General features: G+C 51.1%; 1 protein-coding gene across 1 annotated transcript in view; it reads right to left on the bottom strand.

The window, feature by feature from the left end:
- Positions 1 to 16438, bottom strand: part of ARHGEF10L (Rho guanine nucleotide exchange factor 10 like) — a 53937-nt gene that overhangs the window by 30819 nt on the left and 6680 nt on the right. The window contains exons 2-8 of the mRNA XM_059487365.1: positions 16366 to 16426; positions 13762 to 13974; positions 11177 to 11204; positions 10524 to 10609; positions 9593 to 9676; positions 8194 to 8372; positions 2237 to 2345 (exon numbers count right to left, since the gene is read on the bottom strand). Of these exons, the coding sequence (XP_059343348.1) occupies positions 2237 to 2345; positions 8194 to 8372; positions 9593 to 9676; positions 10524 to 10609; positions 11177 to 11204; positions 13762 to 13974; positions 16366 to 16393 (727 nt within the window). The 5' untranslated portion in view covers positions 16394 to 16426. The remainder of the gene's footprint in view (positions 1 to 2236; positions 2346 to 8193; positions 8373 to 9592; positions 9677 to 10523; positions 10610 to 11176; positions 11205 to 13761; positions 13975 to 16365; positions 16427 to 16438) is intronic.

The following is a 16438-nucleotide window of genomic DNA, read 5'->3' as shown; positions in this document are numbered from 1 at the left end:
GAATTGGGAGTTCAGGGGGAAAATCCTGAGGGAAAAATCCAGTGAAAACCTCCTGGGAATTGGGAGTTCAGGGGGAAAATCCTGAGGGAAAAATCCAGTGAAAACCTCCTGGGAATTGGGAGTTCAGGGAAAAAATCCTGAGGGAAAAATCCTAGAAAAACCCCCAAGGAATTGGGAATTCAGAGGAAAAATCCTGAGGGAAAAATCCAAGAAAAACCCCCAAGGAATTGGGGAAAAACCAAAGAAAAATCCCGAGGGAAAAACCCAAGAATAAACCTCCTGGGAATCAGGAATTCAGGAGAAAAATCCTGAGGGAAAAATCCAGTGAAAACCTCCTGGGAATTGGGAGTTCAGGGGGAAAATCCTGAGGGAAAAATCCAGTGAAAACCTCCTGGGAATTGGGAGTTCAGGGAAAAAATCCTGAGGGAAAAATCCAGTGAAAACCTCCTGGGAATTGGGAGTTCAGGGAAAAAATCCTGAGGGAAAATCTCCTGGGAATTGGGAATTCAGGGGAAAAATCCTGAGGGAAAAATCCCAGAAAAACCTCCTGGGAATTGGGAGTTCAGGGGAAAAATCCTGAGGGAAAAATCCAGTGAAAACCTCCTGGGAATTGGGAGTTCAGGGGGAAAATCCTGAAGGAAAAATCTCATTAAAACTTCCTGGGAACTGGGAATTCAGGGCTAAAGTTCCTGAAGGGAAAAAATCCTGAAGGAAAAATCCACAGGAAAGGCCCTGGGAATTGGGAATTCAGCAAAAGAAATCCTGAGGGAAAACTCCAAGAAAAAACCCTGAGGAAGTGGAAATTCAGGGGGGAAAATATCCTGAAGGAAAAATCCACAGGAAACCCTGTGGGAATTGGGAATTCACGGCAAAAAATGCTGAAAGAAAAATCCACGGGAAAGCTCCTGGGAATTGGGAATTCGGGGGGAAAATCCTAAGGGAAAAACCCAAGAAAAAGCCCCAAGGAACTGGAAGTTCAGGAAAATAATTCTTAAGGAAAAATCCACAGGAAAGGCCCTGGGAATCAGGAATTCAGGGAAAGAAATCCTGAAGAAAAGTCCAAAGAGGAATCCCTGAGGAATTGGGAACTCAGGGGGAAAATCTTGAAAGCAAATTCATGGGAAACCCTGTGGGAATTGGGAATTCAGGGAAAGAAATCCTGGAGGGACAAAACCCTGAAGGAAAAACGCAAGCACAGGCCGGGTACTGCCGGTTTATCCCTGAGGATAAAAGGAGGGAGGTGGAGCCTGCAGAGATCCTGGGAAGCTCCAGATCCATGGAAAGAGGCGGGAGAAAGAAGGGGAAGGAGGTTCTGGAGGGATGGGGTTCCCGGTTCCATAGGGATGGGACCCCCTGGTTCTGTGGGGATGGGATATCAGGGGTTCCATGGGAATGGGATCCCTGGTTCCATAGAGATGGGATCCCTGGGGTCCATAAGGATGGGATTCCCTGGTTCCAGAGGGATGGGATTCTCTGGGGATGGGATCCCAGAGGTTCTGGAGGGATGGGATTCCCTGGGGATGGGATCCCTGGTTCCAGAGGAATGGGATTCCTGGGGTTCTGTAGGGTTGGGATCCCCAGTTCCCTGGGGATGGGATCCCTGGGGTTCCATGGGGCTGGGGTTCCCAGAGGTTCCCTGGGGATGGGATCCTGGAGGTTCCCGGGGGCTGGAATCCCCAGTTCCAGAGGAATGGGATTCCCAGGGTTCTGTAGGGATGGATCCCCAGTTCCATGGGGATGGGATCCCTGGGGTTCCGTGGGGATGGGGTTCCTGGGGTTCCCCGGGGATGGTATCCTCTGGTTCTGGACGGATGGAATTCCCTGGGGATGGGATCCCCGGGGTTCCTTGGGGCTGGGATTCCCTGAGGATGGGATCCTGAAGGTTCCCTGGGGATGGGATCCTCTGGTTCTGGAGGGATGGGATTCCCTGAGGATGGGATCCCTGGGGTTCCCTAGGGATGGGTGGGTTCCCTGGGGATGGAGTTCCCTGGGGATGGGATCCCTGGGGACGGGGTCCCAGAGGTTCCAGAGGGATGGAATTTCCTGGGGATGGGATCCTGGAGGTTCCCTAGGGATGGATGGGTTCCCTGGGGATGGAATTCCCTGGGGATGGGATCCCTGGGGTTCCCTGGGATGGAATTCCCTAAGGATGGGATCCCTGGGGTTCTATGGGGATGGGTGGGTTCCCTGGGGACGGAATTCCCTAGGGATGGGACCCCGTGTCCCCGGTGCTCACCGGTGCCGTCGCGGCGCTGCAGGAAGGTGACCCTGCGCAGCACCGCCATGCGCGTGCGCTCCAGCCCGTCCTTGGTGCCGCTGCGCGCCGCCCGCATCAGCTGCGACACCTGCAACGGAACCGGGTCGGGGATCAGCTCAGGGATCAGCACGGGGATCGTCACAGGGATCACAGGGATCACTGCAGGGATCATCATAGGGATCAGCTCAGGGAACACCAGGATCATCACTGGGATCACTGCAGGGATCATCATAGGGATCACAGAGGTCCCCAGGATCTCAGGGATCAGCAGGATCATGGCTGGAATCACAGGGGTCACCAGGATCTCAGGGATCATCACAGGGATCAGCGGGATCATCACTGGGATCACAGGGATGAGGAGGATCACCAGGATCATCACCAGGATCTTAGGGAGCACACAGATTCCAAGGATCACCAAGATCACTGGGATCACAGGGATTGCAGGGATCCCCAAGATCACAGGGGCCACTGGGATCTCAGGAATCAGTGGTTTGATCACTGGGATCACAGGGATCATCAGTGGGATCACAGGGATCACCAGGATCTCAGGGATCATCACAGGGATCAGCAGGGTCATCACTGGGATCACAGGGATGAGGAGGATCACCAGGATCATCACCAGGATCTCAGGGAGCACACAGATTCCAAGGATCACCAAGATCACTGGGATCACAGGGGTCACTGGGATCTCAGGGATCAACAGGATCACCGGGATCATCACTGGGGTTACAGGTGTCACCGGGATCTCAGGGAGCACAGGGATCACAAGGATCAATGGGATCATCACTGGGATCACAGCGATCAGCAGGATCACAGGGATCATCACCGGGATCGCAGGGATCGCAGGGATCCCCAGGATCACAGGGGCCACTGGGATCTCAGGGATCAGCAGAATCATCACTGGGATCACAGGGATCACCAGGATCTCAGGGATCACAGGGATCAGCAGAATCATCACTGGGATCACTGGGATTGCAGGGATCCCCAGGATCACAGGAGTCACTGGGATCTCAGGGATCACAGGAATCAGTGGGATGATCACTGGGATCTCAGGGATCATCACCAGAATCACAGGGGTCACCAGGATCATCACAAAGACCACAGGGATCATCAGGATAACAGGGATAGGATAAGACCACCAGGATCACAGGGATAACAGGAATAACAGGGATCAGAGGCATAACAAGGAAAACAGGGATCACTGGGATCATCACCTGGATCTCAGGGATCATCACCGGGATCACTGGGATCATCACCTGGATCACAGGGATCATCACCTGGATCTCAGGGATCAGCACAGGGATCTCAGGGATCATCACTGGGATCTCAGGGATCATCACCGGGATCTCAGGGATCAGCACAGGGATCTCAGGGATCATCACCAGGATCACAGGGATCATCACTGGGATCTCAGGGATCATCACTGGGAACACAGGGATCATCACCGGGATCTCAGGGATCATCACCGGGATCACAGGGATCAGCACAGGAATCTCAGGGATCATCACCAGGATCTCAGGGATCATCACCTGGATCTCAGGGATCAGCACAGGGATCTCAGGGATCATCACCAGGATCTCAGGGATCATCACCTGGATCTCAGGGATCATCACCAGGATCTCAGGGATCATCACCGGGATCACAGGGATCAGCACAGGGATCTCAGGGATCATCACCAGGATCACAGGGATCAGCACAGGGATCTCAGGGATCAGCACAGGGATCTCAGGGATCATCACCAGGATCACAGGGATCAGCACAGGGATCACAGGGATCAGCACAGGGATCTCAGGGATCATCACCGGGATCACAGGGATCAGCACAGGGATCACAGGGATCAGCACAGGGATCTCAGGGATCATCACCTGGATCTCAGGGATCATCACCGGGATCACAGGGATCAGCACAGGGATCTCAGGGATGAGGAAGCTCCAGGCTACCCCAGGATCCCTCCCGGATCCAGCTCCTCAGGAAGATCCCTGGAGTGCCATTCCCTGTTTTCCCAGCCAGGAGCAGCAGGCACAGGGCCAGGGCTCCGGGATCCCCCATGGATCCCCCCAGATCCCCCAGTATCCCCTGGGATCCCCCCATGGATGGCAGCAGCCGGAGCTGTGGGGTCGTGCAGCGCAGCCAAGCGGGGCCGGGCAGGGATGCGGGGGTGGCTCTGGCCCTTCCTGAGCCAGGATGGGATGTGTGGGGCAGGAAAAGGGGGATTGGCCCTTCCCACCCCAAAGCTGAGAGTTCTACCCCAAAGCCCGGCATTTCTACTCCAAATCCAAGAGTTTTACCCTGAATCCAAGTGTTCTACCCCAAATCTGACGGTTCTACCCCAAATCTCAGCATTTCTACCCCAAATTCCAATGTTGTACCTCAAATCTAACAGTTCTACCCCAAATCCCAGCAGTTCTACCCCAAATCTGACAGTTCTACCCCAAATCTCAGCATTTCTACCCCAAATTCCAATGTTGTACCTCAAATCTAACAGTTCTACCCCAAATCCCAGCAGTTCTACCCCATGGAATATCAGCTGGGATGGGATGGGGTGGGAAAGGCTCTGCCCTGAGGTTCCACAATTCCCTAAATTCTCCTTCCTGAATTCCTTCCTGAATTCTTCTTGAATTCCTGAATTCTTTCCCAAATTCCTGAATTCTTTCCCAAATTCCTGAACTCATAATTTTCTTCCTGAATTTCATCCTGAATTCTGAATTTCTTCCTGAATTCCCAAATTCCTGAACTCATCATTTTCTTCCTCAACTCCTTCCTGAATTCCTTCCCAAATTCCTGATTTCTTTCCTGAATTCCTGAACTCATTATTTTCTTCCTGAATTTCTACCTGAATTCCTTCCCAAATTCCTGAATTCCTGATTTTCTTTCTGAATTCCTTCCTGAACTCCTGAACTCATGATTTTCTTCCTGAACTCCTTCCCAAATTCCCGAACTCATTATTTTCTTCCTAAATTCCTTCCTGAATTCGTTTCCAAATTCCTGAATTCCTGAATTCTTTCCTGAATTCCTGAACTCCTGATTTTCTTTCTGAATTTCTTCCTGAACTCCTTCCCAAATTCCTGAACTCATCATTTTCTTCCTGAATTCCTTCCTGAATTCCTTCCCGAACTCCTGAACTCATGATTTTCTCCCTGAATTCCTGAACTCCTGATTTTCTTTCTGAATTCTTTCCCGAATTCCTGAACTCATTATTTTCTTCCTGAATTTCTACCTGAATTCCTTCCTGAATTCCTGAATTCTTTCCCAAATTCCGGAACTCATTATTTTATTCCTGAATTCCTTCCTGAATTCTTTCCTGAATTCCTGAATTAGTTTCCAAATTCCTGAATTCCTTCCCAAATTCCTGAACTCCTGATTTTCGTTCTGAATTTCTTCCTGAATTCCTTCAGGAATTCCTGATTTTCTTCCTGAATTCCTTCCCAAACTCCTGAACTCATCGTTTTCTTCCTAAATTCCTTCCTGAATTCCTTCCCGAACTTCTGAACTCATGATTTTCTCCCTGAATTCCTGAACTCATGATTTTCTTTCTGAATTCTTTCCCAAATTCCTGAACTCATTATTTTATTCCTGAATTCCTTCCTGAATTCTTTCCTGAATTCCTGAATTAGTTTCCAAATTCCTGAATTCCTTTCTAAATTCCTGAACTCCTGATTTTCTTTCTGAATTTCTTCCTGAATTCCTTCCGGAATTCCTGATTTTCTTCCTGAATTCCTTCCCAAACTCCTGAACTCATAATTTTCTTCCTAAATTCCTTCCTGAATTCCTTCCTGAATTTGTTTCCAAATTCCTGAATTCCTGAATTCTTTCCTGAATTCCTGGACTCCTGATTTTCTTTCTGAATTTCTTCCTGAACTCCTTCCCAAATTCCTGAACTCATCATTTTCTTCCTGAATTCCTTCCTGAATTCCTTCCCGAACTCCTGAACTCATTATTTTCTTCCTGAACTCCTGAATTCCTTTCCAAATTCCTGAACTCGTCGTTTTCTTCCTAAATTCCTTCCTGAATTCCTTCCTGAATTCGTTTCCAAATTCCTGAATTCCTGAATTCATTTCCAAATTCCTGAATTCCTGAATTCTTTCCCGAATTCCTGAACTCATTATTTTCTTCCTGAACCCCTTCCCGAATCCCTGAATTCTGATGTCTCGGGAAGCCCCAGCAGCTCCAGGCTGATTTTCTGGGCCAGGAATGGGATGGGCCCAGCCTGGATCCATTCCACGAGGGAATTTCATCCCCCCCAGGCCGTGGAATTTGGGGAATTTCGGGCTGCGGGACGGGGTCGGTACCTTCCAATCGGATTTGTGCTTCAGCTCCTGCATTTCCTTCCCCCCAACTCTCAGAGCCAGGAGCTCCCGCTTAGTCCTGGCGCATTTTTCCTTGAGTTTATGGAGGTCTGGAGAGAGCTGAGCCCAAAGCAAAGCGGGAGAGCGGCAGAGCAGAGATCCCAGGAAGCAGCAAATGCAAAAAAACAGGAGAGATCATCCCAAAGGAGCAGGGAATGGAGGCGGCAGCAGCACGGAATTCCGGCTGGGAGCAGCGGGGAAAGGCTCGGAAATGGGAGGAATCATCCCAAAAATCCTGAAATGCCAGCTGGGATGGAGCAGAGAATGAAGCAGGAGCAGGGAAAGGCAGAAAGATGCTCAAAAGCAGGAGAAATGACCCCGGAATTCCAGCTGGGATAGAGCAGGGAATGAAGCAGGAGCAGGGAAAGCAGCACAGAACAGGCAGCAGCATCCTGGAATTCCAGCTGGGATGGAGCAGGGAGTACAGCAGGAGCAGGGAAAAGCTCAAAAACAGGAGAAATGATCCCAGAATTCCAGCTGGGATGGAGTAGGCAGTGCAGGAACAGCAGGGAAAGGTTCAAAAACGAAAGAAATCATCCCAAAAATCCTGTCTGGGAGCAAGCAGGGAGGGCAGAAGCAGTGGGGAAAGGCTCAGAAATGGGAGGAATCATCCCAAAAATCCTGAAATGCCAGCTGGGATGGAGCAAGGGATGCAGCAGAAGCAGGGAAAGGCTCAAAGACAGGAGGAATGACCCCAGAATTCCAGCTGGGATGGAGCAGAGAATGAAGCAGGAGCAGGGAAAGGCAGAAAGATGCTCAAAAGCAGGAGAAATGAGCCCAGAATTCCATCTGGGATAGAGCAGGGAATGCAGCAGGAGCAGGGAAAAGCTCAAAAACAGGAGAAATGACCCGGAATTCCGGCTGGGATGGAGCAGAGAAAGAAGCAGGAGCAGGGAAAGGCAGAGAGAGACTCAAAAAGAGGAGAAATCGCCCCTGAATTCCAGCTGGGATGGAGCAGGGAATGCAGCAGGAGCAGGGAAAGCAGCACAGAACAGGCAGCAGCATCCTGGAATTCCGGCTAGGATGGAGCAGGGAATGCAGGAACAGCAGGGAAAGGCTCAAAAATGATGGATGAGTGTTCCAAGGGCTGGATGAATGTTCCAAAGGGATGGATGAGTGTTCCAAAGGGATGGATGACGGTTCCAAAGGGATGGATGAAGATTCCAAGGGATGGATGAGGGTTCCAAGGGATGGATAAGGGTTCCAAAGGGATGGATGAGGGTTCCCAAGGGATGGATGAGGGTTCCAAAGGGATGGATGAGGGTTCCAAGGGATGGATGAGGGTTCCAAAGGAATGGATAAGGATTCCAAAGGGATGGATGAGTGTTCCAAAGGGATAGATGAAGATTCCAAGGGATGGATGAGGGTTCCAAGGGATGGATGAGGGTTCCCAAGGGATGGATGAGGGTTCCCAAGGGATGGATGAGTGTTCCAAAGGGATGGATGAAGATTCCAAGGGATGGATGAGGGTTCCAAAGGGATGGATGAAGATTCCAAGGGATGGATGAGGGTTCCAAAGGGATGGATGAAGATTCCAAGGGATGGATGAGGGTTCCAAGGGATGGATGAGGGTTCCATAGGGATGGGTACCTTGGGCTGGAACGCCGTGCGGAGCTTGGCCGGCTCCGCGTCCCGCCGGGATTCCGGCCGGGATTCCTCTCCGGACTCGCCCTCGCTGTAGCTCTCGAACTCGCTGGAGCTCCAGCCCAGGTCCTGCCCCAGGCGCGTCCCCTCCCCGCGCTGCACCTCGGCGTAGATCAGCCCCGCGCCTGCCGGGACCGCAATTCCCGGTGTATCCCCATTCCCAATGCATTCCCACTCCCACTCCATTCCCGTCCCCGCTCCATTCCCATCTCCACTCATGCTCCATCCCTGCTCCACTCCCACTCCATTCCCATCCCTGCTCCATTCCCACTCCATCCCCACTCCACTCCTTTCCCCATTCCCATCCCCGCTCCATTCCCATCACCACTCGTGCTCCATCCCTATTCCCACTCCATTCCTGCTCCATTCCCATTCCATCCCTGCTCCATTCCCATTCCATCCCTGCTCCATTCCCATTCCCATCCCTGCTCCATTCCCATCCCCATTCCATTCCTGCTCCATTCCCATTCCCATTCCCATTCCCATTCCCATTCCCTATTCCATTCCTATTTCCCTGCTCCATTTCCATCCCTATTCATGCTCCATTCCTATTACCGCTCCATTCCTGCTCCACTCTCACTCCATTCCCATCCCTGTGCCATTCCCACTCCATTCCCATTCCATCCCTGCTCCATTCCCATTCCATTCCCAACTCTGCTCCATTCCTGCTCCATTCCCATCCCTGCCCCATTCCCATTCCCATTCCATTCCTGCTCCATTCCCATCCCCAATCCATTCCCATTCCATCCCCATCCCTATTCATGCTCCATCCCTATTCCTGCTCCACTCCCACTCCATTCCCATTCCATCTCCGCTCCATTCCCATTCCATTCCCATTCCATCCCTGCTCCATTCCCATTCCATTCCCGCTCCATTTCCATTCCATCCCCGATCCATTCCCGCTTCATTCCCATCCCCGCTCCATTCCCATTCCCATTTTCCTGCCCTATTCTTGCTCCATTCCCGCTTTTCCCTGTGCTCCCAAGCCATGGGAATTCTGGGCTTTGACTGTTTGGGAGGGAGCTGGGAGCATTCTGGGATGGATGGGTGAATCCAGGGGAAACTGATCCCCTGGGAGTGACAGAAATGAGGGGGATAGAGGAAGGAAGGAGAGGAAGGAGAATTTTGGGAATACTAGTGCAGAACTGCAGAATTCCCATTCTCTGGAACCCTCAGGGTCCTGCAGCCCCATCCCTCCCAGATCCCAGGATTTCCCTGGTTATTCCCACCCACAGCCTCCTGGAGGATGGGACTCTCCTTCCTGACAGAAAATGGGGATGGGAGCCCCTGGAAAACCGGGAAGAGGCAGCTCCCAGCTGGAAAAGCAGGAAGAGCGTTCCCATACCGTCCTGGTCCACATCCAGGCCCTCACAGGGAACGTCGTCGTAGATGACCTCGTCCTCCACCTCCGGGAAGGAGAAACGCTCCCCTGGGAACACCAAGATCGGGTTGGGATCGGGATTGGGATCAGCAGCCCAGGACCCCAACGGGGTGCAGAAACCTTCCCGAGCCCACCAGGAGTTATTCCAGGGGTTATCCCGGGGTTATCCAGGGGTTAATCCCAGGGGTTTAATCCCAAAGTTTAATCCCAGGGGTTATCCCAGGGTGTTATCCCGGGGGTTATGCCAGGGGTTAAATCCCAGGGGTTTAATCCCAGGGGTTATCCCAAGGGTTAATCCCAGAGGTTATCCCACGGGTTATCCCAAGGGTTAATCCCAGGGGTTTAATCCCAGAGGTTAACCCAGGGGGTTATCCAGGGGTTAATCCCAGGGGTTTAATCCCAGGCGTTAATCCCAGAGGTTATCCCAGGGTTTAATCCCAGGGGTTATCCCAGGGTGTTATCCCAGAGGTTATTCCAGGGGTTGAATCCCAGGGGTTTAATCCCAAAATTTAATCCCAGGGGTTATCCCAGGGTGTTATCCCAGAGGTTATTCCAGGGGTTAAATCCCAGGGGTTTAATCCTAAAATTTAATCCCAGGGGTTATCCCAAGGGTTAATCCCAGAGGTTACCCCACGGGTTTAATCCCAGGGGTTATCCCAAGGGTTAATCCCAGGGGTTTAATCCCAGAGGTTATCCCAGGGGGTTATCACAAGGTTTAATCCCAGGGGTTATCCCAGGGGTTTATTCCCAGGGATTATCCTGGGGGGTTATCCCAGGGTTTAATCCCAGGGGTTTAATCCCAGGTGTTTAATCCCAGGGCTTTAATCCCAGGGGTTATCCCAAAGGTTTAATCCCAAGGGTTAATCCCAAGGGTTTAATCCCAGCCTTTCCCCACCTCTGCAGATGCTCTCCCTCTTCCAGGTGCGGGTCCGGATCTGGGAATCTCCTCCGGCTTCGCCATTGCTCACCTGTGCCGGGATCCTGCAGGAAAAATCCCTCAGGATTGAGGGCAAATCCCCCAGGACTGGGGCCTCCCAAAGTTCCCACCCACTGTCACCCCCATTCCCACCACAGGAACAAAATAAGGAATTTTTTAAAGGAATTCCCCCCCCTTTCCATCTGCTCCTTAGGATCCCAGGATTTAAGGTCATCCTACATTTTTAGGGATGTTCTGCCAACACGCTCAGGGATGATGGAAAAGATCCCAAAATCCCGGAGTTCTCCTGCTCGGAGCTCTTTGAAATGCAGAGAAACTGAGGGGAAACTGAGGCACGGCAGCAGCTGCGACACCAAACGGAGGGGACGGATCCCAAAGATCCATCACGGGACACAAAATCCCGCCAGAAATCCTGGAATTCCCACCAAAACCTCCTGAAACCCACCGAAATCCCAGGAAACTCCCTGGAAATTCCAGGAAACTCCCCCAAATCCCACTGAAATCCCACCAGAACCCCAAAACTCCCTGGAAATTCCACTAAATGCCCCAAATCCCACCAGAACCCCCAAAATTCCATGGAAATCCCACTAAATGCTCCAAATCCCACTCACCCTTCCTGGGTCTCCGGCTCCAGCCCTTCTGCGGGGAAGGAAAGCAAAGAGAAACGGTGTTGGCACCACGGGATGTACCAGGAATACCGGGAATGAGCGGGAATTCCAAAGGGGGACATCAGGGATGAGCAGGAATTCCCCACCAGGAATGAGCAGGAATTCCATACTGGCAATACTGGGAATTCCATACTGGGAATACTGGGAATTCCCCACTGGGAATGAACAGGAATTCCGCACTGGGAATACCTGGAACTCCATACCAGGAATAAGCAGGAATTCCATACTGGGAATGACCAGGAATTCCCCACCAGGAATGAGCAGGAATTCCATACTGGCAATACTGGGAATTCCACACCAGGAATGACCAGGAATTTCACAGGGGAATATCGGGAACTCCATACCAGGAATAAGCAGGAATTTCGTACTGGGAATGAGCAGGAATTCCACACTGGGAATACCGGGAATTCTGCACCAGGAATGACCAGGAATTCTACATGGGAATACCAGGAACTCTATACCAGGAACTCCATACCAGGAATAAGCAGGAATTCCATACTGGGAATGAGCAGGAATTCCGCACTGGGAATGAACAGGAATTCCATACTGGGAATACTGGGAATTCCCCACCGGGAACAGTGGGAATTCCCCACTGGGAATACTGGGAACTCCATATCAGGAATAAGCAGAAATTCCATACTGGGAATGACCAGGAATTTTCCACCAGGTATGAGCAGGAATTCCATACTGGCAATACTGGGAATTCCACACCAGGAATGACCAGGAATTTCACAGGGGAATATCGGGAACTCCATACCAGGAATAAGCAGGAATTTCGTACTGGGAATGAGCAGGAATTCCACACTGGGAATACCGGGAATTCTGCACCAGGAATGACCAGGAATTCTACATGGGAATACCAGGAACTCCATACCAGGAACTCCATACCAGGAATAAGCAGGAATTCCATACTGGGAATGAGCAGGAATTCCGCACTGGGAATGAACAGGAATTCCATACTGGGAATACTGGGAATTCCCCACCGGGAACAGTGGGAATTCCCCACTGGGAATACTGGGAACTCCATACCAGGAATAAGCAGAAATTCCATACTGGGAATGACCAGGAATTTTCCACCAGGTATGAGCAGGAATTCCATACTGGCAATACTGGGAATTCCACACCAGGAATGACCTGGAATTTCACAGGGGAATATCGGGAACTCCATACCAGGAATAAGCAGGAATTTCGTACTGGGAATGAGCAGGAATTCCACACTGGGAATACCGGGAATTCTGCACCAGGAATGACCAGGAATTCTACATGGGAATACCAGGAACTCCATACCAGGAACTCCATATCAGGAATAAGCAGGAATTCCATACTGGGAATGAGCAGGAATTCCACACTGGGAACACTGAGAATTCTGCACCGGGAATGAACAGGAATTCCACAAGGGAATAGCAGGAACTCCATACCAGGAATAAGCAGGAATTTCGTACTGGCAATGAGTGGGAATTCCACACTGGGAATTCCACACCAGGAATGAGTGGGAATTCCACACTGGGAATGACCAGGAATTCTGCACCAGGAATGAACAGGAATTCCACAGGGGAATACTGGGAATTCCACACTGGGAATGACCAGGAATTCCACATGGAAATACTGGGAACTCCATACCACGAATAAGCAGGAATTTCGTACTGGGAATGCCAGGAATTCCACACCAAGAATAAGCAGAAATTCCATGCTGGGAATGAGCAGGAATTCCACACTGGGAATAAACAGGAATTCCACAAGGGAATACTGGGAATTCCACACTGGGAATACTGGGAATTCCACACCAGGAATGAGTGGGAATTCTGCACCGGAAATGAGCAGGAATTCCACACTGGGAACACTGTGAACTCCATACCAGGAATAAGCAGGAATTCCACACTGGGAATGAGCAAGAATTCCATACTGGCAATACTGGGAATTCCACACTGGGAATGAACAGGAATTCTACATGGGAATACTGGGAATTCCACATGGGAATGCCAGGAACTCCATGCCAGGAATAAACAGGAGTTTCGTACTGGGAATGAGTGGGGATTCCACACTGGGAATACTGGGAATGAAGAGGAATTCCACACTGGGAATACTGGGAATTCCACACTCGGAATGAGGGGAAATTCCTCTGGGAGTACTGGGAATTCCGCACCAGGAATGAATAGGAATTCCATACTGGGAATAAGCGGGAATTCCACACTGGGAACACTGAGAATTCTGCACCGGGAATGACCAGGAATTTCACAGGGGAATATTGGGAACTCCATACCAGGAATAAGCAGGAATTTCGTACTGGGAATGAGTGGGAATTCCACACTGGGAATACCGGGAATGAAGAGGAATTCCACACTGGGAATACTGGGAATTCCACAATCGGAATGAGGGGAAATTCCTCTGGGAGTACTGGGAATTCCGCACCAGGAATGAATAGGAATTCCACACTGGGAATGAGCAAAAATTCCACAAGGGGATACTGGGAATTCCACACCGGGAATGAGCGGGAATTCCACACTGGGAATACCAGGAATGCTCCTCACCGGAGCTGGGCGGGCGCCGCCGGCGCGGGGGCGCCTGGAGAGCGACGTCAGCACCGGGATCGGCTCCGGGATCAACTCCGGGATCAGCTCCCGAATCCGAGTCCTCGTCCTCCCCTTCCTCCTCCTCCTCCTCCTCCTCCTCGCTGTCCTCGAAGTCGAAGGCCTGGCCCAGATCCTCCATCCCCGCAGGGCCGGGGGGATCTGGGGGAGATCCTGCGTGGGAACGGGCATGGAAAACATGGAATGGGGCTCGGGAGAGCGGGAAATGGGAATGGGGAGGGATGGAAAAGGGGGAAAGGGAGGGGATGGAAAAGGGATGGAGGGAAAAAGGGATGCAGGAAGAAAAGGGATGGAGGGAAAAAAAGGGATGGAGAAAAAAAGGGATGGATGGAAAAAAAGGGATGGATGGGGAAAAAAGGGATGGAGGGAAAAAGGGATGTAGGGAAAATGGGATGGATGGAAAAAAATGGATGGATGGAAGGAAAAAAGGGATGGATGGAGGAAAAAAAGGGATGGAGAAAAAAGGGATGGATGAAAAAAGGGATAGAGGGAAAAAAGGGATGGAGGAAAAAAGGGATGGAGAGAAAAAGGATGGAGAAAAAATGGGAGGGAGATGGGAGATAGAAGGGAGATGGAGACAAAGGAGGGAGAAGGAGGATGCAGGAGATGGAGGAAATGGAAAAGGAGATGGAGGAAATGGAAAAGGAGATGGGAAAAGGGAGATGGAAAAGGGGATGGAGACAAAGTGGGAGGGAGAAGGAGGTGGAGGAAGAGGAGGAGGATGAAGGAAAAGGGGAGGGAGGAGATAGAGGAGGGAGATGGAGGAGGGGAAAAAAAGGGATGGAGGAGGAGAATGGGGATGGAGAAAACCAGGGAAGGGAGATGGAAATGGAGGATGGAAAAGGGGACAGAGGAGAGGGAAGAGGAAGGGGGATGGAGGAGGGGAATGAAGGGAAAGGGGAATGGAGATGGAGCAGGGAGGAAAAGGGGGATGGAGGAGGAAAAGGGAGGAAAAGAGGATGGAAGAGATGGAGGGGAATGGGGGCAGAGATTGAGGAGGAAGACAAGGAAGGAGGGGATGGAGATGGAGGGGGCAAAATGGATGGAGGGGGAGTGGGAAATGAGAAGGGGGATGGAGGTAGAGGAGGGAGAAAAAAAGGAGATGGAGGGGGAGAATGGGGAGGGAAAAAGCAGGGAAGGGGGAAGGAAATGGAGGATGGAAAAGGGGATGGAGAAGGGAAAGGGGGATTGGCACCATGGCATCAGGAATGACACAGGCTCCAGGCCAGAAGCCCCCAGTTTATTGGAACCCCTTCTTTTATACCCTGCTACCAGTGCACCTGATTGGTCACTTAATTTTTTAAAAAATTAACACATTTCACATGAGTGGCTAATTAATCACCTTTGGGGTGAACATCTTGTGAGGAAAGCAGCTTGCTCCCAACACCCCCTGCAGGATTTTTACCATTGCTCCAAACACCCCGTGCAGGTTTTTTACCATTTATTTACAATTCCTTCTCCCTAAAACTTCCCAGACCATTGCTCCAAACACCCCCTGCAGGTTTTTTACCATTTATTCACAATTCCTTCTCCCTAAAACTTCCCAGATGGATCCATGGGAAAGCTCATCCAGCTTTCCCTCTCTCTGACCAGGCTGTCACATCCACAGGGGATGGAGGAGGAGGAGGAGGGAAAAGGGGCACGGGAATGGAGGGAAAGGGGAGGGAAAACAGGAGAATGGAAGGGAAGGGGGAGGGAGAGGGATGGGAAGGGAACGGGCACTGGGAATGGAGGGAGGGAATCAGGGAAACAGGGAAACAGGGAAATAGGGGACCAGGGAAATAGGGAAACAGGGAATCAGGCAACGACAGAAATAGGGACAGGGAAATGGGGAATCAGGGAAATAGGGAAAGGGAAATAGGGGGATAAGGAATAGGGAAACAGGGAAGTAGGGAAAGAGGGAATCAGGGAAATTGAGATAGGGAGATAGGGAATCAGGGAGCAGGGAAATAGGGAAAAGGGAACTAGGGAAATAGGGAATCAGGGAATCAGGGAAATAGGGAAATAGGGAAAAGGGAACTAGGGAAATAGGGAATCAGGGAATCAGGGAAATAGGGACAGGGAAATAGGGAAATAGGGAAAAGGGAAATAGGGAATCAGGGAAATAGGGACAGGGAAATAGGGAAAAGGGAACTAGGGAAATAGAGAATCAGGGAAATAGGGAATCAGGGAAATAAATAGGGAATCAGGAAACAGGGAAATAGGGACAGAGAAATAGGGGAATGGGGAATCAGGGAGCAGGGAAATAGGGACACAGAAATAGGGGAACAGGGAAACAGGGAATCAGGGAAATAGGGATAGGGAAATAGGGAATCAGGGAGCAGGGAAATAGGGAACAGGGAACCAGGGACAGAGAACAGGACCAGCAGCCCCCAGATCCAAGATCCTTCCGTGTTTTCCCAATCCCCAGAGGCTCCAGGTGGGATATCTGGGATACACTGGGTGCTGCTCCCTCCTTCCCACCCTGGGCTGGCCATCCCAAAATTCCCAAAATCCCCCAAAATCCCCAAAATCCCAAATTCCCGAAGCCGAGGCTGACAGTACCTACTGCGGGCGGGGGGGACGAGGCCATGGCGGGGGGGGCTCAGCTGCTCCAGGGGCGTTCCTGCAGAAAACA

Source organism: Ammospiza nelsoni, chromosome 22 (genome assembly GCF_027579445.1).
Source record: "Ammospiza nelsoni isolate bAmmNel1 chromosome 22, bAmmNel1.pri, whole genome shotgun sequence".
Lineage (NCBI taxonomy): Eukaryota > Metazoa > Chordata > Aves > Passeriformes > Passerellidae > Ammospiza > Ammospiza nelsoni.
This window is presented reverse-complemented; position numbering and strand designations above follow the sequence as displayed.